Below are 25135 nucleotides of genomic sequence, written 5' to 3' on the forward strand. Positions count from 1 at the left end.
GATTTCTTTCTTTATATTTTCAATTAGAGCCATGCCCCTTCATTGTTCTCTCAACTGGCACATCTAATCACAGTTAATCAGACTTGCAGGCGTAAGAAGTGCTGACATTTCAGTGTTTGGCCTTCTGATACGGGGAGCCATCAGCCAGCACAGACGCTCTCTAGATGACTCACAGCTCACTCTAGACAGATAGGATGTCTCCCGTGAGAAAACGAGCAACAAATACAATTACTGAGCGGACTCCATACTTGAAAACATCTTATTATTACTTTAATGATATTAATGACACAGGAAATGTTCAATGGCACTTTGTCTTATTGCATTTTAGATTCTGCTCAGTCTTTTTGTGGCTGTTATTTTGGACAATCTGGAGTTGGATGAAGACTTGAAGAAGCTCAAACAGGTAAGAAGTTTATATCAGATACAGAGGCTCGCTAGTTATGGTAATGGAAATGCTTACTGTTCAAATGAATACTTACCTCATTCCATCTCATAAGCCAAGTTCAGTGTCTGATTTTATTTATTTATTTTTTAAATATAGGATGTACTAGCCATTCTTCAAATGTTTAGATATTAATATTGCCTCATTAAGAACACAAGCCTTGCTGGCAACTATTAAAATCTTTGAAATTCAAGCTAAAAACAAGCTAAACCATCCATGGGTTTTGCAAATAATGTGAATAAAGCTGGTGTCATGACAATGCCTTGCTAAGCTTGTGTGATTTGCCTTGGCGGTCTCGTATTTACTATGGCAATGTACTGTATTATATATCAGTGAATTGCCAACAGCTTTGTGAGGGGTATTTTCAGATTTTATGTGTTGCAGTGTTGTAGTGGAGCTACGGGATGCTGTTTTTTATACTGGCTTATTTGCAAAGCTGTCGAGTCATCTATAGTTTCCACCTTCTCTTGTTAATCTTCTTTCTGCTTATTTATTCTTCTGCTGCCATTAGATCCTTTTACACAGGAGTACAAAATTGTTATACTGATTGGGGCAGTCGGCTGATTCTTTTACCATTTGTTTTTTGAGTATGTTTAGCACTGTTGCATAAAAAGACTCTTTTTATGCAAGTTTTTCCTGTTTTATATATATATTATTATATATATTGGATGCAGTATATAGGTAGGGTGACTAACCGTCCTCTTTTTTTGCACTTGGTGACTTGTAAAAGCCTATATGACATGTTTTATTTCACCATTCATTAACTGCACAGAGAAGACATTGTTTACATATGTTAAAGTTTTCTTTAAGCAAACAGTATTATTAAAGTTCTTCACGACTGACCCAAGTGTCCTCTCTTTTGGAAATCAAAATATGGTCACCCTCATATAGGGTAACATGAAAAAAACATTGTGTAACATTGTTCACACGCCACACTTTAACAACAGATTCTAACCTCTGCAATAGCAGTAGTTCAAAAAGTAAAAAATGGAAAACAAATGAAACAAAAACGAAATGTCACAAATTGGACTAAACAATGAAATGAATTCTACACATGTACTATATCCACAAAATTGTTGCTTCATTTTTCAGACTTTTGAATCGTCTTCTAGTTTAAAACTCAAATCATGGCTAACTTGCACCACTCCACTCCTAGTGTTCTCACCCTACGAAAAGCTTAACAGAGACATACTAAAGATTTAAGCCACTGATTATTTTTGCGTTCTCTTTGTATCCATACAAAACCTTTACACAATTGTTTAATCAACTTGAATAGCATTGTGTACACACGCGCTCATATAAACTGTGTACCAGTAGATGGCTGGCAGGTCTCAGCTTCCTTGGACAGGTTATTTCCCACAGCTGAGTGATTAGGTGCAGTGAGTGTAAAATTGCCTATTTTACAGGTGCTTCAATCATGGATACAGGGCTGACTATAAATAAATGATAGATGGTAATCACCCTCCCTTCATGAGACGGCTTCTGCAAACATTTGGCAAAGGCCCAACAACAGGTCCAGCATATCTAAGAAATACACATGTAGGTCATGAGGGATGAGAAACCAATCACGGTGTATGTGATGGGTAATTTTTGCCTGGTTCTTGATGAATGACTTGACTGACTATTTGACTCACTATTTATCACAGGTGTGAGTTGTATTCATGACAAGCACTTTAAAAAAAAAAGAAATTTTTTTTTTGTTTCTTTTCAGCTCAAAAATTGTTTTGTTACTAAAAATATTGTGATTACAGACTGGATATCAATTAATATTTAGAGTAAGAATGCGACACCAAAGCCATGTGTGTGCATGTTGTCCTCCCTGAGACATTTTTAATCCTTTCTTCTTCACAGTTGGCTGAGCACAGTGACAGATGCTGTGTTCAAATTAATTGGAAATAATGGAACAACAAATTGAAGCAGAATAAACTATTCAAAGAGTGACTTCATACAAATCGTAGAATGTTACCTTGTATATTATATGAATTTTCATATTTTTATATCAGTGTGTATGCTGAGTCTCTGCTTTAGGTAGAAAGACCCACAGTACAGGGAACACTGCATACAGTGCGTAATTAGTGGTATTATTAGCTCAATGCGAGCAGTGCTTTTACCGTAATGTTGAACAATGAGTTTTAAATTACTGAGGGGAAAATTATGCTTTCGAAGGTGGTTGGTGACATTGTTTGTCTTTCACGGCTCTGGTCACGCTCTTTGTGTTTCAGAAATATCAGTTGTAAAACCTGTCAAACATGTCAGCTCCCCTTAACCTCCATTGTGTTTAGCTTCCACCCATGAAAAATGTCAGGACCAGTGTGGTTGCAGGCAGAAAGATGGGCTAGTGGGCTAGCAGTAGCTTTATGTATGCGTATCTCTGATTTGGTGTCAAGCCTTTGGAAGAGTCACAGTTCAGTTATGCAGATTTCCCCCCCGTGTGTGTTATGCCACTGCCAGTGTTATGTACTATGTAATCTCTTTAAACCTGATGTCCACACAGGTCAAGATTTTGGTGTCAAAAGCTTTCTGTTTGTAGTCTGCTGTAATCTTAGCTCTATTGAGTAGACACATTTGAACTGGCTTTGTTTGCATGAAGATAAGAGTGAAGTTTAAATCGGAAAACCATCAGTTTTTGTCTACTGGCAAGCTAGGTTAGCTAACCTAGCAAGCTAGCTTTTTATTTATCTGCACTTGTGAAAAATCAGCGGATGGAACTGGACGTCTCAGCTCAGAATCCAAGGGATACAGCAGAAGCCCTGAAAAAATGACCGGTGTCCTCAGATGCTAAGTCAGCAGACCAGTTTGCAGAATGTTTTCTACGTGAAATCCATCATAGTCTTGTTATATACTCCTCTCTGACATTAACATGATAAATGACTCCTAATGAACATATACTGGTCTAATTTATTTCGTTTGATTTAGTGCACTGGTGTGTAGTGGTTAATGCTGTTACCTCACAGCAAGAAGGTTCCAGGTTCAGTTGAGAACAACTAGGAGTTTGCATGATCTCTTTGTAACTGTGTGGTTTTCCACTGGGAACTGTGGTTTTCTCCCAGTCCAAAGACATAATTGTTGGGTATTTTGGTGTGAGTAAACATGGTTCTCTGTCTCTTTTTTACCCCTGTCATGTGCTGGCGTCCTGTGACAGCTGGGATGGGCTTCAGCCCTCCTGTGGTTAAGAAAACAGATGGGTTGATGGATTCAAATCAGTTAAATAAGATGTCTTATTAAGATCCATGCACAGTAGTTCACAGTTCTTCTGATTATTTGCTCTGGGGAACACTGGCAGGTTACATTCTTTTCTTGAACCATTTCCTGCAGGTATTTATAATGTTATTTAGTCAGCTTAATGTTTGACTGGTCCAACTTGGAAATAAATTTTCCTGTCAGGCATATTAGGTCAGCAGTATCCTCTTTAGAACAGTTCTATAGCCTCTTAAACACATATTTTCTGAAGATCCAAGATGACGCCCCCCCCCCCCCCCCCCCCCCCCCCCCCCCCTTATTTGTCTTTATTCTTTTACTGAGTGTAAGGGAAACGTGAGCAGGAGTATAAAGGCACTGTGATCAAGGGGATCAAACTTTCTATGCTGTGTTATCTGATTGGTTTAATGATGCATGAGGTTTTGGCAGGTTTAACAGTCGTGAATCAGTGCATTGTAATCAGAGAGCCTGGAAGCAGGAGTATAGTTATGCTTGTATGCACACAGGCACATTCAACTATGCATGCACTGTATGCACATATAAAGAGGGATCATGGATAATCACAGACATGACAGTAAGCAGGACTGCAGCTGATTAACAAACTGGCTTATTCCTCCACACTCAAGCATCATGAGTACAAAAGTAACAGGAAAGTCTTATTGGTTCTTGAACACACACATACACAGATGTTCATCCTCCACTCATCAATGTTGATTAGGATTGTGTATTTATTGCTTGAGATGAAATTAGATGGAAATGCATAATGAAAGGAGGACCGGGACAGGAGATGACTAGACAGAAATGAAAGGAGGAAGGAGATCCCTGCCACACACACACTAGGCGCACACACTCATTCACAGCCCCCTAGGTGTGCTTTAGTACACAACTAATAGGAAACTCCCTCACAGGGTGACTGTGACTCAGGTGGTGGGGCAAGCTGTCCACTAATCACAACGTTGGCGGCACCTCCACCTGTCAAACGTCCTCAGTCAAATCACCATTCAAATCCCAATCTTTGATCAAGTGACTGACCAGGAGTGAGAACAAGGTGAAGTCATGCATGCAAGACAAGAATTATAGAGGAGGGAAATGTTTTTACTCTCTTATGTTACTCTTTTTTTGTATTAATAAGTTAATCATCATAATAATCGATTAAGGTTTAGTAATTTTGTTAACAGTGCTCATAAAACCACAGGCGGTATGCATATCTAAATTGTGAGTGAAACCTTTTCAAAAGGAGGAGGTTGCATGTTGTTGCTGCCTGCTATTGTGCTACCTTCATCTATGCTGCCATAGTTTGGTGGGCTATGTGGTGAGAGAGACTGATGGCCTGTCTTCATCCAACAAACTGTTCCTACTCGCAGAACAGTGCAGGACCAGAGGCTAGGAGCTTGAAAGGGAAGGGGGATGTTTATAGAGTGCCCGAAGATAGAGAAAGGTGTTTACCCCTAAAGGCAATGATGATGATAATAATGCATTTTTTATTTGTGCAAGGTATGAATTGTCAGTAGTGAAAAATCAGTTTCTTATTGCACACACACACTGATTTTTGCATATCTGTTTGTTTGGGTGAAGCTGAATATTCTAGCAACCAAACAGGTCCTCAGGCCTGGTAGATGAGTCATGAGGAACATATTTGCAAAATACTTAAAGGGGACAAGAAGAAAGTCAGAAAAGCTGAAAGCTATGCTGCCTTACAATTTGCAGTCGGTTAACAAATACAAACAAACTGACATTTGAATCCTATGCAGTCTTTTCCTTCTGTTCTTTGACACTTTCTCTCTGGCTTTTAAATTATTTTATAGTTTTATGTGGAAAGGGCAGAGGACAGGTAAAGGCATTGAGATTGTCTTTTTGTCCATCAGTGTTGGCAAGCTTATTTTAAACAGCTGCAGGTATATCCCATATAGTGCAGCTGTTGATCAGAATTCCTTAAAGAGCAACATTTGCACTATATAGAACAGCTTTTTTTTCCAGTGCCTTTACCTGTCACAAGACATGTAAGTGTACTATGTGAGCATTAACTCATTTGCAATAAAAGATAAATTTATAAGGGAACTTGACCAGCAGCATTATTGATATTGTAATAATATCATTGTCGCTTTTCCCACAATAAGTGTGTCTTGAAAATCTGATGTTGTGACATAACAGTTGGGTATGAATGAGGTAGAGAATGATTAATTACTATTGTACAACGGTGACAGGAGCATGCTGTATCATTGTTGCAATAGTGATCCTTTAATTACTTTAACATGTCTTTATATAAATTCTGAGAAAAAACAAAGGCTACTCTACATTTGTGTGAATATGATGTAGCTTGTTTGGACATGTCAGTTCTGTCTTCTCTTATATCTGTGCTGGAACCTCCATATTTTGTTAAATGTTTAACATTAAAAATCTTTTTTTTCAGAAGAATTTCGTTTAACCAGAAGCGTTGAAAAGTTTTATTATTTTATTACCTCCCACTAGAGATTTCATTATTTATGAATTAAAGTAAAAGCCTGTCCTCAATCTTCTTGATTTAATGGACCAAGGACTTATTTGGGGATCTAGCAGAGGGGGAGAAAGGCGAGGAAAACAGAGGGAGCGGAGAAGAAAAGAGCATATCCCCTTAGAGAATCCCAAAACAATGTTTTCTTATCTTTTCAATGTCACTTTCAGTTATCTATTAAAAACACTCCCATTTTCTGAAACTAGCATCAGCACACACAATAAAACACAGGCACATGCACATTTTTTTAAAAGAAAGAAGTCTTTATCGAAATGTAATTTTAAGTGATTTTTTTTTCATGTTTATTATGTTTGCTTTGGGCTGTCGTCGCACATTCATGGCAAGAGTTTCCAACATGTAGGCATACAGAATATCTGACAGTATTTTCATACTTTTGGATCTAAAAAGGAAAGACTATAATAGGGGAAAAAACAAGAGGCTACGTGAGACCAAGAAAGGCAAGCATGGGGATACAAAACAAAAATTAGGTTCAACATACCCCCTTAACCCATTAATCTTTTTTAAGCCCAAAGCAACATAGCTGAACGTGATACAGTTTTGGACTTTCAGACAATGGCACCTGCAGTTGTTTTGAGTATCAGGGGTAGCTATTAGAGGTTTATGGGCTGTGTGGCTTTACAGCAACTCCGCAGTATGCCTCATTACCCAACTAATGTGAAGAAAGAGGGTGACCCTGCTTACTCGCTCTCTGATCTCCTTCCACTGGGTATTGCAGCTTTAGGCTCACAGGCCTGGGGAAGACTTTGAGGAATGTGGAATGCAAATAGGTTGTTTCCAATTACAATGACCGTGCGTGTTTTTGAATTTTTCAGCATTTTAATATTGGCATATATCATGGCTAAAATTGTTGAGCTGGCACAAATTCATAAAAAGAGAGCGACACACACTGCAGATGAGCCGAATGATGGATTGCACAGCAAGTAAAGCTGTGTTATTATTACGAAAATGTGCCGTCTGGGGTCACGCACGCACACATCCTCACGCGTACACAGCTGTTGTCTGGTGGGGCTGGTGAAAGGCAGGCTGAATGGTAAAATGCAGATGATTTTATGCACTCCCACAGGCATTTGACGGATGTGTGTGGGCCGCAGTTTGGTAGGCGGCTGTTCATGAGTTCCTCATTGTTTGGCCACTCGCAAATATTATCGGTGTTTGCGTGAGCTAGATTCGCTTTACAGGACTGAGAGTTCAGAAGGATTGTCCACTGCGAATATTAATACTGTAGACACTAACCTGCTTGAGTCATTCTTCTAATTCACAGATCCATTTGTCCTTCTGCTAAATGGGATTTTTATCCGAATGGAGCTGTTCTTGCAGCTGTAAAATGAAGCTATCATGAAAAGTTGGGGTGTTCACCTGCAGATGGATAAAAGTATTACTATTGGATAACAAGGTGAACTTCATCTTTATACAGGGCTTTGCTTCTTTCTACCAGCAAAGAAAGAAAAGCAGTTGATTTTTCCCTCTGAATTCTCTCAATCTTCAATACTCTCTGGCTCTGGCTATTTCAATCCTGACTTCTTCATGCTCTCCCTGAACTACGGCTATGACTGAATTGGGTTTAATGCTTAATGCTAATGGTCAGTATTAGTTTTTTTCACCCCTCTCAGCCATGGTCAAGAGAGCTGTGGAAATCCCAGATGGAAAGTTCCCTAGCTCAGCGGAGCCTGAAATTGGCTTGAATGAAGGGGGAAGCAGTGGCAGGTCACCTGAATGGGTCTCAAGGCAAAGCACATTAGTCTTGGCTCCATTGTAACTGCGCCATGCATTAAATCTCATCAGTGGCAGGGAAAGCAGTAGTTTTGATTTATCAGCCGTTAACTATGACACAAAAAGAAATTCCTTTTTTTCCCACGTGCATATGTGCACATAGACATACAAGTGGAATATAAATATCCCACATTTGTCACGTGCACACACGTACTTTTAGTGCTTATTCCTTAAGGCGTATATAACAAAGCACATAGGGCAGCGAATGCAAGCTGTCACTTATAATGCTGTTTTAGTGTTCAGGAAAATATTTATCCCTTTCACTGTTGCTCCAACACGTTCACTGTGCACGGTGCAGTTAGCTAATGTCATGTGTTGTTGCTTTGAAGAGTCCTTGTTCGATCAGAGCGTGAGACTTAACCAAGCCCATATGGAAAAGAAATAGTAAAAACATACATGATTTACTCATGAAAGTGGCCACTTTCTCATTACTTTCATATATTTTTTTAGTAAGTATATAAAACATACAAGTGTCATTATATAATTTTTCAAGGGATCTTATATGTGCTTTCACTCCTGTATGCTTTTCATACAAGTTTCATACAAGACAGATAAAAACTTTATAAGATTTATATATATCTTTTCCATATGGGAGTGTAAAGTTGTGAGATGTTAAAGTAAAACAAAACAAAGAGCTGCAAACTGGATAACAATGCAGAGCTGGGGATAAATCTCAGTGCAGTCATACGTTTGTTTATTGCAGTCACAGTAATAATTTGATCAATGTTTAAAACAAAACTATTTATTCTAGTGCCTTAAAGCTTGTAAAGCCTTAAACTAAGTACTAGATATGTTCATAATACTTGATTGTACCAGTTTGGCCAGGGTTCTTTTCTTCTTTTTTAAATCTTTGCCTTGATAGCAACAGTATTGATACATTATTACAGTACGGTGAAAACCTGACAAAGAGGCACTTTCATTTTCAGGAACACATAAAATCAGTAAATCTGCAGAGAATAGATTTTGTGTGAAAGCAATCTCTTCTTCCTCATTCTTGTTTACTTTATTGATTTTACAGACAGAAGACCTGCTGCGTTAGCATTAGTTGGTGATCTATGGCAGCTTATGAGTGTAACTACACATACAGGCGAAGCTTTCACAGAGAAGATTTCCACAGTGTTAGAAGTCGAGGAAACTATGCATTGCACTACACTCGCCACCCCAAACAGCAATCTGTGGCACAGTGGACTCTGATCAACGTTCCATTGATAAATTTAAATGTAAATTCGATGCATGTGAGTATGAATAAGTGTGTCTAGCTCACACGACAGTGAAGGTTTTTGGTTTTTTTGGGGGGGTTTTTTTCTTACAAGAGGATGAAAAAATTAGAGGTCAGTGAGGGAAGGAATAAATGGAATCTGAACCTGAAACTGAGATCGTGAAATTTAATGCTAACTTTTTTTTTAATATCTTTCAAGAAACCCAAGGATGATTTATAAAAGAGTATAAATATTTAAACAAATATATAAATATACAAAAAACAAAAGGCTAGAGGTTGAAGGCTTAGTTGTAGAGATGACTTTTGATGAGTTTCTTGAAGGACTCCATTGACGGGGCATTGCAAAGCTCTTTTGGGAGAAAGTTCCAGAGGGTGGGAGCTGCCACACTGAAGGCTCTGTCCCATGGCTGGGGATCTTAGCATCTGAGACTTTGTGTATGGGTGGAGCAGGTCACACAGGTACTGAGGGACCCGGGCTTTAAGGGATTTGTAAGTGAGAAGAAGGAACTTGTAAGGATGATCTTATATAAAGAAACACTGAGACTTTGAGTTTGATAGAAAAGAACAAGTTCTGTAAAGGATAGAGGGAAATCTTTGCTTTGTTGCATTGTTGTAGCAGATAAGGGTGTAGGGGTTTGTTGAAGGTGCACATCTCACTGAGTTGGCCCAATTGATTAGTACCCTTGGGAGCCAGGAGGTCCATATTAATGATGTGTGTGTGTGTGTGCGTGTGTAAAAGAACTGCAGCACTGAAAATAAGCTCACGATTGTGCTCAAAATTTTTTTTTTCCTATTCTGTGCTCTTGCAGCAAACACAGCACGCAGTTCTTTTAAATAATGACTTGTTTTACATCTTGAAATCCATTTGTCTTTTTTTTTTAAATCATCAATTAAGTTTTGTGTCGTTATTTTTGCCGGCTTCCATCTGTTGGCTTGTCTCTTTTACCTTTTTTTAGTCTCAGTCTCTCTTTCTGCCCTGTGTCTATCTTGGGAGTCAGTATAGACAGAAAGCCTAGGCAAGAGAACGCTGGTGCATAATTCCATCTTCACAGTATGCCACACACCCACTCAGGGTAAAGGAGAAGCTCCAACATTTTAGTCTGCTAAAAACAAAAAGAGGAAGTGGATAGGCAGATTTCCATCCCTTCCTTTCTCAGGTTTCTCTGTTCTCTGGCTGTTATCCCTCAGATCCGAGAGGCTGTTCCAGTCATTTGGTCGCTCACAGTCAGACAGCTGCTGACAGAAATACCTATACGGGGAACAGAACGCAGGGACGTTTTTATCAGCAGACAGACAGTCACACAACGCCACGACTGACAGAGAAATATTCACAGAGCCCAGTCAATATATTTCACAGCAGTTACCTTCTTCGAATGATAAGCTCCAGTTCCCCTCGTAGGCCTAATCTGCAATGCATCAGGGATTATCTCCATGCACCCATACAGAGAATACCTGCAAGAGAATTTCAGTCAGCCCCCCCAATATGTAATTAATGGAAATAATTGGTTTTAGTCCCTTTGTCATCTTTTGATTTCACCAGTCTGCGCTGCATTGCTTAAGCCCGCACACATGCACATTATTCTGTCATTATTGTTTCTTTTCTCCATTAACCCCTCCAGAGTAATCTTTCTTTTTTTTTTTATCTTCTGTTGCCTTCTCCCTTCTTTTCTGAAAAGTAAGTGGGATCTCATCCTAAACGTGGTTGTCTGTACTGTATGTGTTGTGAGTGTTGTAGGTAAGTGTGTTGCTGCCATCATCTGGCAGAAATATAAAGCTGCACCCTCAAAGCCGTTACCTCTGGATATCCCACACATAACCTCACACCTTCTGCTTATGAATAGCAATGAAAACCTGCAGATCTCAAGATCAAAAACCTTCATACAACCCGAACTCAGTCTAACCGTTCCCGTTTCCCCCCTCCTTGGTTTCTAACTTAAATCCCTCTCTTCTCATGCTGTCAAGGCCGACTGCATTCTTTAAGAGTGCCCTGCAGTTCTGTTCTGTGCTTAAACTGCCTCTCATCCTCCCTCTGTTAGCTCAAGCAAAGCGAAGCCAATGCTGACACCAAAGAGAAGCTCCCTCTACGACTCAGGATCTTTGAAAAGTTCCCCAACAGACCTCAGATGGTGAAAATTTCCAAGCTTCCATCTGATTTCACTGTGCCCAGGATCAGGTAAACACACAAACACACACCTTAAACACAAAAACTTTACATAATTTGGGCTATTTTTTGTCATGAAGAGAAAATGAAGAACGATATCCACCAGAGCTAAAAAGATACACAGACATTTAAAGTGAGCTAGATTAAATATAGGGACAATGTTATGTTAAGTAGTAATTCTCAGTGTGGGTTTATGAGTGTGGGTTTTAACAGAGACCACCAAAGATGTGAAGCTTTTGAATTCCACCAGTAGTTTCCAGACATTATGCAAACAAAGTAAAAAGTAACGTTTTCATTCCTGCTCCTAGTTTAAAGCAGCTAGTTGGTCATTTGCAAAACAGACTTTTTATGTTCTGCAGCCTTTAGCGGTAAAACTGAACTATATTTGATGCAAAGTCCGGCTCATAATTTAGCTTTATTGTTTAGTTGCCGAGTAGCGCAGGGCCGAGTCCTTCACCCTAAAGAAATCTCCCTCTGCAGCCCATCTGCTGGGTTGCTGCACTAAGAGCTTCCACTGCAGCTGAATTTGCACTGATGTAATTATGCGTCTAAGATAAGCTTTATAAATTTGTGATCGTCTACTTCTGAATATGGATTTCTTTAGGGGGACACCGTACATTAAAATTCATGATATTTCTGTGCGTGCTGTTTGTCGTGTACTTTAGGGAGAGTTTTATGAAGCAGTTCATCGATCGTCAGCAACAGGATACCAGCTGTCTGTTCCGGCGTCTCCCCTCCGCTTCATCCTCCTCTTGTGACCACTCCAAACGCTCAGCAATTGAAGACAACAAATATATTGACCAAAAGGTGCTTTCACAGACTTCTTTGCCTGCTCGCTTACATGCTATTCCTTTCTTTGTCTCTGTGACTGTAAATATACAGCAAAATGAAGCAGATTGCCACGTTGTACCTAATATTTACAGCTGTGTAGGTTTTTTTTTTTTTTAACTGACCGTGCTTTCTTAGCTTCGAAGGTCAATATTTAGCATCCGAGCTCGTAACCTCCTGGAGAAAGAAACTACAATCAATAAAATCCTACGGTAAGACACGACTACACCTGAGTAATTGTGACAAACTGTGCTAAATTTGATTAATACACGTATCGTACGCCAGCTCGCGCATCACAGTGAAATGAGGATATTAATATGCTGCAATAAACTATAATGTAACTTATATTTCTGTAACATGTTCACGTTTCATCCGCCTCTGTTCTAAATTTAACCTGCGCGTACAGACACCTTTTGACCATCTACTCCCTGCTTTTAGGCAATCAGTTATTTGCATGTTTTTGCTTTTTTACAGTAATTCATACACTTTCAGTTTTATACCTTCCTTAAAGACTTGAGTTAAATGTGTTTACAATGCATTATCCATAGTCATAAAAATGCATCGTGGGCTCTGCGTGGGTGAAACTAATAATGTGTGTACATATTAGGTGTAGCTGTGCCACAGCAGCACTCTTGTATTGTTAATGCTTCTCTCTGTTTTTTGTTTTGTTTTGTTTTATTCGGCACACACACACACTCAGACGCACACACAGGCCCACTTCAGACTCATTTACTGTTGCGATGAAGTAAATGGATAATTTGCTGTTCAGCATGGCAGAGCTGGCACTAAGTGCAGATTAGCTTGCCGGCACCGTGTCCAATCCGTCCCCCCTCCCCTTCCATTCCAATATTCTGTCAGTCTGAAAGATAGACAGCTTATCAGTAGTCATAACACGATCTGTCTGGCCAGCCATCCTCAGCCATCCTCCACACAAGCACACAATTAGGCTCACATACCAGCATAGTCAAACACACGCGCAGTCCAGCATACGCAGGAATTCATGCGTGCTTATTGCCAGTAAACAAGCAATCGCTCAGAGTCTCCATAAATGATTAAAGTACACACGTTGCTGGTGCCACAATGTCATTAGCTCTGTTCTGGTACATGGCTCTGCTGTTAGTCAGAACAGACAGTAATGATCAGAGTCTCTCTCTCACTCACACACACACACAAACACTGACTAATGGAATGATTCAAACCAGTTTCACAATGGTAGACTGGGTTACTACAGTCCTCTTATGGTTCCAGACTGACAAAAGCCAGAGATGACTTGTTACACTAAAAGATGGACAAGAGCTAACTATCTTGTCACACTAGGGGTGGGAATTCTAGTGCAACTTATGATATTTTGATATCACGATATGCTACAACAACACGGCGATTCTTAGGTGCTTGCAAGGCAGTTATGAATGAGTAACTAAAGAAGGGGAAAATACTCTTAAAAAGGCAAAAGTGTATTTATTGGCAGCACTGTGGTGTCAGTGTTTGTCTGTACTGAGCATTATTTAATATGAAATTTTTTATTAATGTGCCAATTCAGTTACTTCTCTAATATTATGCCCCCCACTGTCAGTAATAGCTGCCATTTTCCTGTCCTTTGAGTTTCTTCCTCTTCACTGCAAGCTGATTAGCTTCAATTAACTGTACCCTCATTCACTGGATAAACAGCACCGTCTGGAATCATGAACTAGTGACTCTGGTGAAGGACCATGTTTAGAGCATCTACATGTCTTTATAAAAAATTGGTACTTGATAACAAGAGGTAGCAAGGCAGTATATAGTTTTATTGGTATTGCAAACTGTATTGTGTCTGTGTTTCCAAGCGCTTGCACAACACAGCGGATACAAAGTGGATCTTTTGAAGGCCAGCCTGCCAAAGAACGCTCCATACTCAGTGTCCAGCATCACGTGCGGCAAGAGCGCAGGTCTGACGTACACTTTGATGCACAGACAGAAACTTAGACACTTGTGCTTTACTGTCGAGACCTTGTATCTTATGGTCTGCTTTTTGCGTCTGCAGATCTCTGCGACATGGTTCTACTAGTCAGAGGATCAGCCGAGGGAAATCGCTGGAGACTCTCACTCAGGATGTCAGTACAAAGTCACATCCCAGCACATACTTTGCACTAGGCTTGTTTGTTGCCAGATAAAGCGCTTCTGATTCTATGGTCCTTAAAAATATATCTCAGTATATGCAAGAAGTGTAAGAAGATGACAGGGAATTTCTGTAATAAAAAAATGAGTCATATATATTGTCTATTTTTTTCTTTCCCCAGCATTCCAGCACAGTGCGTTATCGTAATGCCCAGAGAGAGGATAGCGAGATCAAGATGATCCAAGAAAAGAAAGAACAAGCTGAAATGAAAAGGTTTTCACACACAATATTATAATTACGTTAAATCAAGTTCTTCACCAAAAAGTAACTCAGTTAAGTATGGCTAAACAATGGTTTATTCTCTGACGTGATTGATATGAAGTCACTGGTATTTTCTCCACGTCTTTGCTTGTGTGGCTGAGCAGGAAGGTTCAGGAGGAGGAGCTGAGGGAGAACCATCCTTACTTCGATAAGCCTCTTTTTATCGTGGGGCGTGAGCACCGTTTCAGGAACTTCTGCAGGATGATTGTTCGAGCTCGCTTCAATGCGTAAGACTGGTCTTAAATCTAAACTAACAGACACACACACATACAGTGTTTATATGAATCTTTGTAGTAAGAAAATGTTTTGAACCTTATGTTTTCTGTCTGTCTGTATGTTTTTTGTGTGTGTGTTTTTTGTTTTTCTATGACTTCATATGTAGATCAAAAACTGATCCAATAACTGGAGCAGTGAAGAACACCAAATACCACCAGCTGTAGTAAGTGTGATGAATTATTGATTGCCTGACTCTCCATCGATCTGTTCATTGTGCAACAGTGGAATACTCATTAATTCTGTGGCTTATTATTTGTCTGTTGTGCTTCCCCAAACTGTGGTAAGGAATGAAAATTGTGAAGTGAAGAGCTGTGAAATATATTTCACCCATTATGCAGCCTGATAGTAATTCAGCCGAGCAGAGAAACTGATTACTGAAGTGAGAAGCAGAGCAGTCCTTTGTATCAGATACCGTTGGTGCCTGGGGACATCTTGCTGTAAAACAGATCGGCCTGCTCACACGTGCACACAGACACACACACACTAAGATTTATTCACTCTCACTTTCTGATACCTTTCCCCACTCATCCTTGTTCTCTCTTTGTCTTGCCGTACCTATCTTTTTTTATATTGTATTAGTGTTTTTCTGGCTAGCAAACCAAATTGCTCTCTTGGCCTACTTACTGTATACCAAACCTACTTTTTCTTTGCGTGGAATCTGATGTGCGTTTCCCTGCAGTGATCTTCTGGGCTTAGTCACCTATCTGGACTGGGTTATGATTGTTGTGACCATCTGCTCTTGCATCTCCATGATGTTCGAATCCCCCTTCACCAGGGTTATGCACGCCCCCACCCTTCAGGTATTAAAAAGATGACTGATGGTTCATGAACAGTCAAGCGCAGGGATAAATGCACTAAACCAGTGGCGTCTGTTTCAGATTGGGGAGTATGTATTTGTGATCTTCATGAGCATTGAGCTCAACCTGAAGATCATGGCCGACGGTCTGTTCTTCACCCCGACAGCTGTCATCAGAGACTTTGGAGGCGTCATGGACATCTTTATCTATCTCGTGAGAAATCTAATATAAATATTGCTTCATCGTGTTTTTCCATTTAGTCGAGTGAGGGTACATAGACCAAATGCAAAGATATTATGCATTTTTGTTTGCTATTAACTATTATAGGAGTATTTTGGACCTTTTAACATTCATATGACTTTCCAGAAAATTTTACATCTGACAACCACCTCACAGATTTGTTGTTGCTGCAAATGTTGCCTTACTTAGAGTTACGCAGTAACCATATGAATCAAAAACTGTATCCAGTTTTAGTGCCTTACTATCATGATTTTTTTTGAAAGCTGCAGTTTTGATGTGAAATAGAAGTGGTCAATAGAAGAAATATTTTATGCTGAATGTTATTCAGGCTTCAAAGTTGGAGAGTCTTTGGTTTGGGTTCAGTAGATCAGGTTTGTCCAATGTTTAGTACTGAGAGAAATGAAAAGAGAATGGATAGTTTCAGTGTTGTTGTTGGAAACTAAAATATGAATCACGTTGCTGTAAAATCAGTAGGATGCTATTCATGCTTGCTTTGCTGTGTTCGCTGTAGGTGAGTCTGATCTTTCTGTGCTGGCTACCTCCTGACGTTCCTCCTGAGTCTGGGGCTCAGCTGCTGATGATGCTGCGCTGCCTGCGTCCGCTCAGGATCTTCAAGCTGGTACCCCAGATGAGGAAGGTGGTGCGGGAGGTTCTCAAAGGATTCAAGGAGATTTTTCTGGTTAGCACCTGTTTGCATTTTCCACCTGTGTGTGGCAGAGTGTGTGACTTTTTTTTTTAATATACCAGATAACAAGACAAATAGATTATTTTATCTACAGTAGCGGCAGATTATTGTTTTTTATTAATGAGGGAAACAAAAAAAAAACCTTCTCGTGAATTTCGATTAATATAACTCAGTCTTCTCTTACAGGACTTACTATTTTTGCAGGAGAACTATTTAAATAGGGTTCAAATATTTGTTTAAATCAAAATGAACTTTTCTTACCTTAAACTTGATACCTTACCTTCAACCTGACCGCCACACTGCTTATAAAATAAAGTGACACTGCTCAGGAATTTCAGAAAACAAATGGGAAGCTGTATAAAATACAGTAAATGCAATAAAGGAAATAAAGACACAATACAGTGCTTTAAAGATCATAATGCACAGCATGTCGAACAGAAACATTTTTTGTACCAGTCTGTAAATAATAAACAGTTTGAACTTGATGACGTCAACATCAAGAAGGATTTTGACGTCGTTTCAGTTAAGTTGACCAACTTAACTGAAATTTCTCATCCATGGGATAATAAAGGTTTATTCTATTCTATTAATTGAAATTTAGAAAGCAAAATATTTTCCCATCCATGCTTATTTTAGCTACTCAAAAGTTTGAGGTATTCCCTATTGTACTTTTTTGTTTCATATCTGCCAACTGAGACTGCAGGCGGAGTGTTTAGTAATTTTTTTTTAAAAGAGTGTTAAATAATTAATGCCCAAATTTCACATTTCTTTTTTTTTTTAAATTCATCTGATCAGTGACTTAGTGATGGCTTAACTTGCATTAGTGCTCACAGTGGCTTCTTCTTATACCCCATTATGTATATTAACCAATTTTATTACAAACTGAGCGCAACCTTTTTCTAAACGGACAGCATGTACCAGCTTTTCTGGAAACTGAATATAGTTATAGTTGTGTTACAATGTTATAGTTACAAAAAATGTGCTGTAGTTATTGATTTTTACTCTGTCTGATTGATTTTCCTGGCTGAGGTTTCTACATCCACTGCTCTCATACTTGGATTATGTTCAACTTGTGTCTTAAATTCCTGATTGATTTTTCTGCAGGTTTCCATTCTGCTCCTCACGCTGATGCTGGTGTTCGCAAGCTTTGGAGTTCAACTGTTCGCCGGAAAGCTTGCCAAGTGCAACGACCCCAGTGTTCTTAAACGGGTACAGCAAGAAACTCCTCACTGACCCACTGTTCTACACTTCCTGCAGAGAACTACAGGCTGAATAAGTAGAAGGGGCCTCCCCAGTCAAATCAATAAACCAGTGTTTCCTTTTATCCTATTTTCTTAACAACAGTCCTCACGCTTTTTTCAGCTTGTGCTAGAACAAAACCTTTTATTTTATAAACAGTTGTTCCAAGATAATTGACTATATCTAGAAAAGTATTTCTTATTTAAGTTAAATGCAAGTGCTTTTTATTTAAGTCTACTGTAATGCACTAGACTTCATTATTGTGAAAGTCTTTGGGTATATTATTTTCATAAATCATGAATCCAAAAATAGCCCTTTTCTTCCATTTCATTAAATGTTCTGATTATTGTTCCTTTCTGTGTTTTGCTGTTAAACTTTGTGGCCTGTCACAGGAGGATTGTCACGGGATATTCCGAATAAACGTCAGTGTTTCCAGAAATCTGAACCTGAAACTGAAGCCTGGAGAAAAGAAACCAGGTTTCTGGGTACCACGGGTCTGGTAAGACTTGTTTTTCTGCTTGTGTGTGCATTTGTTTTTGCACAGCCAGTCATTAATGCACACATTATGACCTCTTCTAGGGCCAATCCACGAAATTTTAATTTTGACAATGTGGGAAATGCCATGCTGGCTCTGTTTGAAGTGCTCTCACTAAAAGGGTGGGTGGAGGTCCGAGATGTCATTATTCACCGTGTTGGACCGGTACTGATCCTTAACATTTCATATAACAATGAATTTTCTCATTTTATGCCTGCAGTGCGTCAGCTGCTCTACACATTTTCTAACTCTTTGTGTCTGCAGATCCATGGCATCTACATTCATGTCTTTGTGTTTCTGGGATGTATGATTGGACTCACTCTGTTTGTGGGTGTTGTCATTGCAAACTTCAATGAGAACAAGGTAAGAGCCGTACTGCGTATACATTATAGTAGATACACCTTCTTGCCTTTTATTGCCTACCACCATACTGTGTGGTATGTGGGGAATTATGGTGTCACTCTGACCACTAGTTAAACAAAACTGACCAATTAAAATGCATCTTGTTTTAGATTTTTGTGAGGCGTGTTCCCCTGTTGTTTGGCATCAGATAGAATAGTGCAACACAAATTAAACCTGGTGATGGTGCAGTTATGTGGTACTCCTTCTAGGCCTCTAGGCTTACAACCACGAGGAGTTAAGATTGTGTCTCATCTCAACAGGGTACTGCTCTGCTAACAGTGGACCAGAGAAGATGGGAGGATCTGAAGAGTCGATTGAAAATAGCCCAACCTCTACACCTACCCCCTCGCCCAGGTTTGAGTGTACATAATAAAATAACATAATACATTTCACCAATGGTTTGCAAAACACAGCTGCAGGCAGCAATAAGAGAACCAAGAAATAGGAACATTTTTTTAAATATACTTTTTTTGCAACATCCCCCAGTGACTGTGTGCAAAACCTGGTAACCAACTACAAGTAACGGCTTACTACTCTGCCATAACAAGTCACGTTTTGGGGATCAAATAGTTTTTTCACTCAATGACAGGCAAATCAATTTATAACGTTTATGCAATGTCTCCCCCAATCACAGTTTTGGTAAACTCTTTTAGTACAGCAGTTAAAAAAAGGTTAAAATAGTCAAACATTACAGTTGAAAAAAAAACTAACTAACTAGCACATCGCACATATAAGACGGCATTAAGTGGCTCAGTATGACAGTGTTATTCATATGTGACCCGCAACAGCACTGGAACTCTGTCACTGAATTACATGTCATTGCTTTCTTTTGCTGCCTGCAAGTGGAAATATTTGTTCAGACTTTATCTGATTTTCCTACCTGAGTTGAAGAAAACTGCCAGCTTTATTACAAAGTAAAATCATGCGGCTGCTCTCCCTTTAGTGATTAGAGTCATGAGAACAGTAGAAGTGCCTCAGAGGCAGTGTGGGAAATTGTCTGTTAGTACAGTTGAGGCTGAGAGCTAACAGAAAATCAATCGCTTAAGTTTTAGTCATCACCGCCGCTTATTCCAGCACCATCAACCTGACTTTGATCCTCATCCAAAGGTCTTCAGTGCAGGCACCACTCACTCACTCACTACCCGTGGTTCATTAAAACACTGAGCTGGTCTGTGCTCACACAGTCACATCCAAAGTACTTACAAACACTCTTTGTGGCCAGCAGTCATATAGTATATAGACTCACAACCTGCAGATTTCATTGTTTGATTTTCCTTGTTTTTTTCATTTGATATTAAATGATCCTTGAAAGTGGGCAAAAGAAACCACTATATAATATTTAGGAACATTATATTTTTGAAATATGATGCTTAAGTAGGTTAAAAGTGTCTCACAAACACAACACAACACGTCATGCCACTAAAGAAACAGCTGAGAAACAAAGGCATTGACGTTTATCAGTCTGGAAAGAGTTACAAAGCCATTTCTAAGGCTTTGGGACTCCAGTGAACCACGATGAGAGCCATTATCCACAAATGGAGGAAACTTGGAACAGTGGTGAGCGTTCCCAGGATTAACCTATCAAATTACTCTAAGAGTCCATCAACGACTCATCCAGGAGGTCGCAAAATAACCCAGAACAACATCTGAAGAACTGCAGGCCTTACCTGCCTCAGTTAAAGTCACAGTGCATGTTTCATCAAAAAGGAAGAGAGTGGGCAAGAATGGCCTCAGTGGAACAATCCAACTCGAATATTCTGTCGACTGACGAGAAAAAAGTGGGACTTTTTGGAAGGTTGTAGTCCCGTTACGTCTGGTGTAAAATGAACAGCATTTCAAAGAACAGTCAGTGAAACATGCTGGTGGGGCTTCCTTGCTGCCTCATGATGCTGTCATTGATGAAATCATGAATTTTGCTCTCTAACAGAAGATCCTGTAGGAGAATGTCCGGCCATCAGTTCATACCCTGAAGTTCAAGCACACATTGGGTAATGCAGGAGGACGATCTCTTAATGACTCAAAAAAAGACAAAACAAAATGAAGTTTTTGGAGTGACCCAATCAAAGATCGTCTGATTGAGATGTTTGGCATGACCTTTAACAGGCCGTTCATGCTCAAAAACCCTCCAGTGTGTCTGAATTAAACAATTCTGCAAAGAGGAGTTGGCCAAAGTGATCTGAAAGGCTCATAGAATAAAAGTCGCAAAGACACTGCATTCAGACTATGAATGTATTCTGCCTTAGATAACTTAGATTTGATAAGATTAGAAAGGTTTTCTAAATATGCTTAAGAGGATCAACATTTTGGTTCATGAAGTGCAGAAGCTGCCGTTTGAGACAGCCTGTCCAAAAAACTTGCCAAATTCACAAAAACTTAAGCATGTTGGCATGTTTTTCCCTTTATCTACTTGAATAAATATGCTGCACTAAAGTCTCATTGGCCAGGTAATAATAATCGAACAGTCTATGAGTGCCATCTGTTGGACAGTAGGGGTTACTACTGAAAGTTAAATCACCCGGGTTATTCAATACAAGAGCCTTTTCAGACATTTATAACTGATCACTGATGATCAAAAATGCCACAATTCTCCAAAATCGTTGTTTAGGTTTCACTGAATTTTTTTGCCTTCTTTTGTGCTTGACAGAGAACGGAGGTTTCCGGGCCAAGATGTACGACATTACTCAGCATCCCTTCTTCAAACGGGGCATTGCTGTGCTGGTACTGGCACAATCTGTCCTCCTCTCAGTCAAGGTAACACCTCATTTAACAGTATATGACGCCGTATTACCTGAGAGTGCTTCTAATTGTCTTTGTTCAGTTTACACTCTCAGCTGGCTTTTTAATTATCGCAGATGTGAACCCAATTTTATATGTATGAACTGACGTCGGTCTTTTTGTGTTTTTCCTCAGTGGAATGTAGGTGATGACGGTGTAACATTTCCCCTTGCCACTATGTCTGTAGTTTTTACCTTCATATTCGTCCTGGAGGTGAGCCTGTTTTGGGGGGGATGGCTGGGGTATTTGTAATGTACCTGAGTGGCTTTATTTACTTTACTGCTGCTGTTGTTTTATAGGTGACAATGAAGCTGATAGCCATGTCCCCCGCTGGTTACTGGCAGAGTCGACGAAATCGGTATGACCTCCTGGTTACATCGCTCGGTGTCATCTGGATTGTTCTGCACTTTTCCTTACTGGTTAGAAAAATCTGTTAAACAAATTCAAATTCAGTCAGTATTATTGATTTTTTTTCACTACAGCTAAAATTACTGTACAATTTTCTACTCCAGAATGCGTACACCTACATGATGGGCACATGTGTGATTGTCTTCAGGTTCTTCACAATATGTGGGAAACATGTGAGTACATTAGTCAACAAATAAGATAAAGTACTTTATCCAAATAGATTTTCTAGTGTAGGAATAAAATTCTGCTTTTTCACCTTTGTGTACGATCTTAAAGGTGACACTAAAGATGCTGCTGCTCACTGTAGTCGTCAGCATGTACAAGAGCTTCTTCATCATCGTGGGGATGTTTCTCCTTCTTCTCTGCTATGCATTTGCTGGAGTTGTTCTCTTCGGAACCGTCAAATACGGAGAGAACATAAACCGGTAATCATTGCTTTTCCGATCTTTATTATGAAATTTCCCACTCGTGGGACTAATAAAGGTATCTTATCATTATTATTATTATTATTATTACTATTTTTTTCAATAAACAATACAGGATGTAAGCAGTGGGTACAGTAAAGGAGTTCTTTACACAGTTGTGTCAGTGTGTCTATCTCCTTCAATCGCAGGCATGCCAACTTCTCCACAGCAGGCAAGGCTATCACTGTTCTCTTCCGTATTGTCACAGGAGAAGATTGGAATAAAATCATGCATGACTGCATGGTAAGATGGGCTGCGGGTACAGTGCACTTCCCCATAGACAAATGTGAAGTGGTTTCTGGGGCCATTTCAGTGCAGTAGGAGGATTTGATTGTTGTCTTTAGTGCTCACAGCATAATATTGTGGTTACTTCTTTATATTTCTATTATTTGGCCATACCCCGCTGATCTCAATGTTGCCGTTCTTCTTAAACCACTTTATTAAAAAAACAAAAAAGAGGACCAGTGGACACTGTTAATATTAGCCATATAAGTAAATAAGAAAACATGTTTAACATGGTTTCTTAGAATATTTGATGTTTGTTTTAATATCTGTTGGTTGATGCAATTTTTTTCCCCCTCCCCAGGTGCAACCACCATTTTGCACCCCAGATAAACATCGCTACTGGGAGACGGACTGTGGCAACTATGCTGGAGCACTCATATACTTCTGCTCTTTCTATGTCATTATAGCCTACATCATGCTCAACCTTCTTGTAGGTCAGTCAATTTTTTGTTATTTATAACCTTGTAATGTCATCTTATTGACTCACCTTTAATGTCGGGTCCAAAAACTAGGTAACTTGTTATATTTTATGATTTGATTTGGGTTAGTACAGTTTAGTTTAGGCAAAAGGATAATGATATCAATATAAACTAGAAAATGTATTTTCTGAAGAAACTGCAGTGCGAATGCTGATAGCTGAATGTTTTAAGCTGAAATGACATAAATGCTGAATTTAAGTTAAAAATGTTGAATGAGATTAAAAATACAGAAATTTTCACCTGAAAACAAAAGTTCAGAACTGCTAAAAGCCGACGTTCACACAGATGAAGTTGAAAAGTAGGTGAACATGTTTAACCTCCTAAGACCCGAACTCTTCCACGACATGCATTTTTAATTTCTCCTTGATATTCGGGCATATTGAGGCCCAATTAATGTAAAAACAAAGAATTACCAGATTTTTTTTTTACCTTTTTTTTTTTTAAAAGAAAAATAAGAGCCACATATGAGGATATTTGTTTAAAATTTTGATAGAACAGTAGCAGTACAATGTCCTCGTAAGTAGAAATCAGGCCCATGTTGAGCAAAATTGAGTATTTTGTGATGTCCACATATGTGGACGCCAGGTCCTAAGAGGTTAAAATGTAAATTAGAAAAAGCTGACTAATGACAAAAGAAAAGTTAGAGTCAGAAAACATCTGAATGACAGGAGCGATTTAACAAGTGGGGTCTTTCCTACTGTTGAGACAAACTCCTGACTAAAAATACAGTGTATTTATATGGGTCGGTTAGAAGGTTATCCCTCTACTTGGATTCACACAGTTCAAAAAGTTTACTTCTCTGAGCATTGAAAGACACACTGTTGGAAAGAGAACAACGATGGCCACGTTTTGAGAGTAAAATGAAGGCTGCAGAGCAAACACTGTGCACACAGCAGCAGTTGAAAGAAGTTTTTAAGATTAATCTTAGCATAAAAAATAGCATGAAACTTAAACTGGAACTGAAGAAAAAGTATAACGTTTTAAAGTTTGATTGGTGGCTCTAGGTCAATGAATGTGGAAGTAGTTAGCAGAGGTGGGACCAAGTCATTGTTTTGCAAGTCTCAAGTAAGTCTCAAGTCTTTATCCTCAAGTCTCAAGTCAAGTCTCAAGTAATGTCAGGCAAGTCAGAGTCGAGTCTCAAGTCACTGGTGTAAAAGTCCGAGTCAAGTCACAAGTCTGAAATTTTGAATTTCAAGTCCTTTCGAGTCATTAAAAAAAACGAAAAAATAATGTTGCAGTTATATGCTAAATGTAAATATTAGACCATGTAATTTTTAAATCTGTGTTTTTCTCAACACATGACAAAATAGTGAACTTAGAAAATATACACAAATTGTGAAATTGCACCTCTATAAAATGCAGCTCAATTAAACTTAGCTCCAAGAATAATTTTCACCGACAGTTCTGAGATAAGCTGCGTGTTATTCTTGGATGCGGTTGTAGGACCAGCTTTAAAATCGCATGACAAAAATATCATACACATTAAAAAAAAACTGCATCACCAACGTAGCCTGGACAACATTTGCTAGTTAGATGAAGTCAGCTATCTCATCGTAGCATATTTATATGCATATTTATAATCATACGGTTCTTGGAGTGAGTGCATACACTCATGAAGTTTAGTAACTTCAGGTCACTGCAACAAGCCCAGGTACAGTTTACCGACGGATGGGTGCAGGACCTTGAAACGCACCGTGTAGAACGAAAGACCATCGTACGTATCATAAGTTTACCAGTCTCACAAATCGTCTTCATAAATACACATTCCTTAACCGTTTATTAATAGGACCTTTGAGCTCAACGGTAATTAATTAGTAGTGGAAATAATTTCTGGTAGCATCACAGAAATGTAGCAGTGACAATAATACTGTATGCTGTAATCGTACTGGGCAATTAGTGATACAAAAAACCTGTTTTATCCTGTGAATAAAAGTATATGTTTTTGTCAATGTACCATAATAACAGAAGCGAAACGCAATATTGTGTCAGGACAATTCACTATTT

General features: G+C 39.1%; 1 protein-coding gene across 4 annotated transcripts in view; it reads left to right on the plus strand.

The window, feature by feature from the left end:
- The window catches only part of nalcn (sodium leak channel, non-selective), a 65800-nt gene that overhangs the window by 36940 nt on the left and 3725 nt on the right, over positions 1-25135 (plus strand). For all 4 annotated transcript variants that reach the window (XM_085373890.1, XM_085373891.1, XM_085373892.1 and 1 more), the window contains 24 exons: positions 329-403; positions 11178-11314; positions 11968-12109; positions 12269-12342; positions 13954-14055; positions 14151-14220; positions 14407-14498; positions 14651-14773; positions 14929-14985; positions 15502-15622; positions 15701-15832; positions 16371-16538; positions 17649-17753; positions 18176-18282; positions 18363-18483; positions 18583-18681; positions 18981-19074; positions 21365-21471; positions 21631-21708; positions 21795-21914; positions 22008-22076; positions 22180-22328; positions 22517-22610; positions 22954-23086. In XM_085373890.1, coding sequence (XP_085230016.1) covers positions 329-403; positions 11178-11314; positions 11968-12109; positions 12269-12342; positions 13954-14055; positions 14151-14220; positions 14407-14498; positions 14651-14773; positions 14929-14985; positions 15502-15622; positions 15701-15832; positions 16371-16538; positions 17649-17753; positions 18176-18282; positions 18363-18483; positions 18583-18681; positions 18981-19074; positions 21365-21471; positions 21631-21708; positions 21795-21914; positions 22008-22076; positions 22180-22328; positions 22517-22610; positions 22954-23086 — 2569 coding nt within the window. The remainder of the gene's footprint in view (positions 1-328; positions 404-11177; positions 11315-11967; positions 12110-12268; positions 12343-13953; positions 14056-14150; positions 14221-14406; positions 14499-14650; positions 14774-14928; positions 14986-15501; positions 15623-15700; positions 15833-16370; positions 16539-17648; positions 17754-18175; positions 18283-18362; positions 18484-18582; positions 18682-18980; positions 19075-21364; positions 21472-21630; positions 21709-21794; positions 21915-22007; positions 22077-22179; positions 22329-22516; positions 22611-22953; positions 23087-25135) is intronic.

Source organism: Diplotaxodon limnothrissa, linkage group LG16 (assembly GCF_057381915.1).
Source record: "Diplotaxodon limnothrissa isolate DT_005_m linkage group LG16, D_limnothrissa_male_GT1.1, whole genome shotgun sequence".
NCBI classification, from domain to species: Eukaryota; Metazoa; Chordata; class Actinopteri; order Cichliformes; family Cichlidae; genus Diplotaxodon; species Diplotaxodon limnothrissa.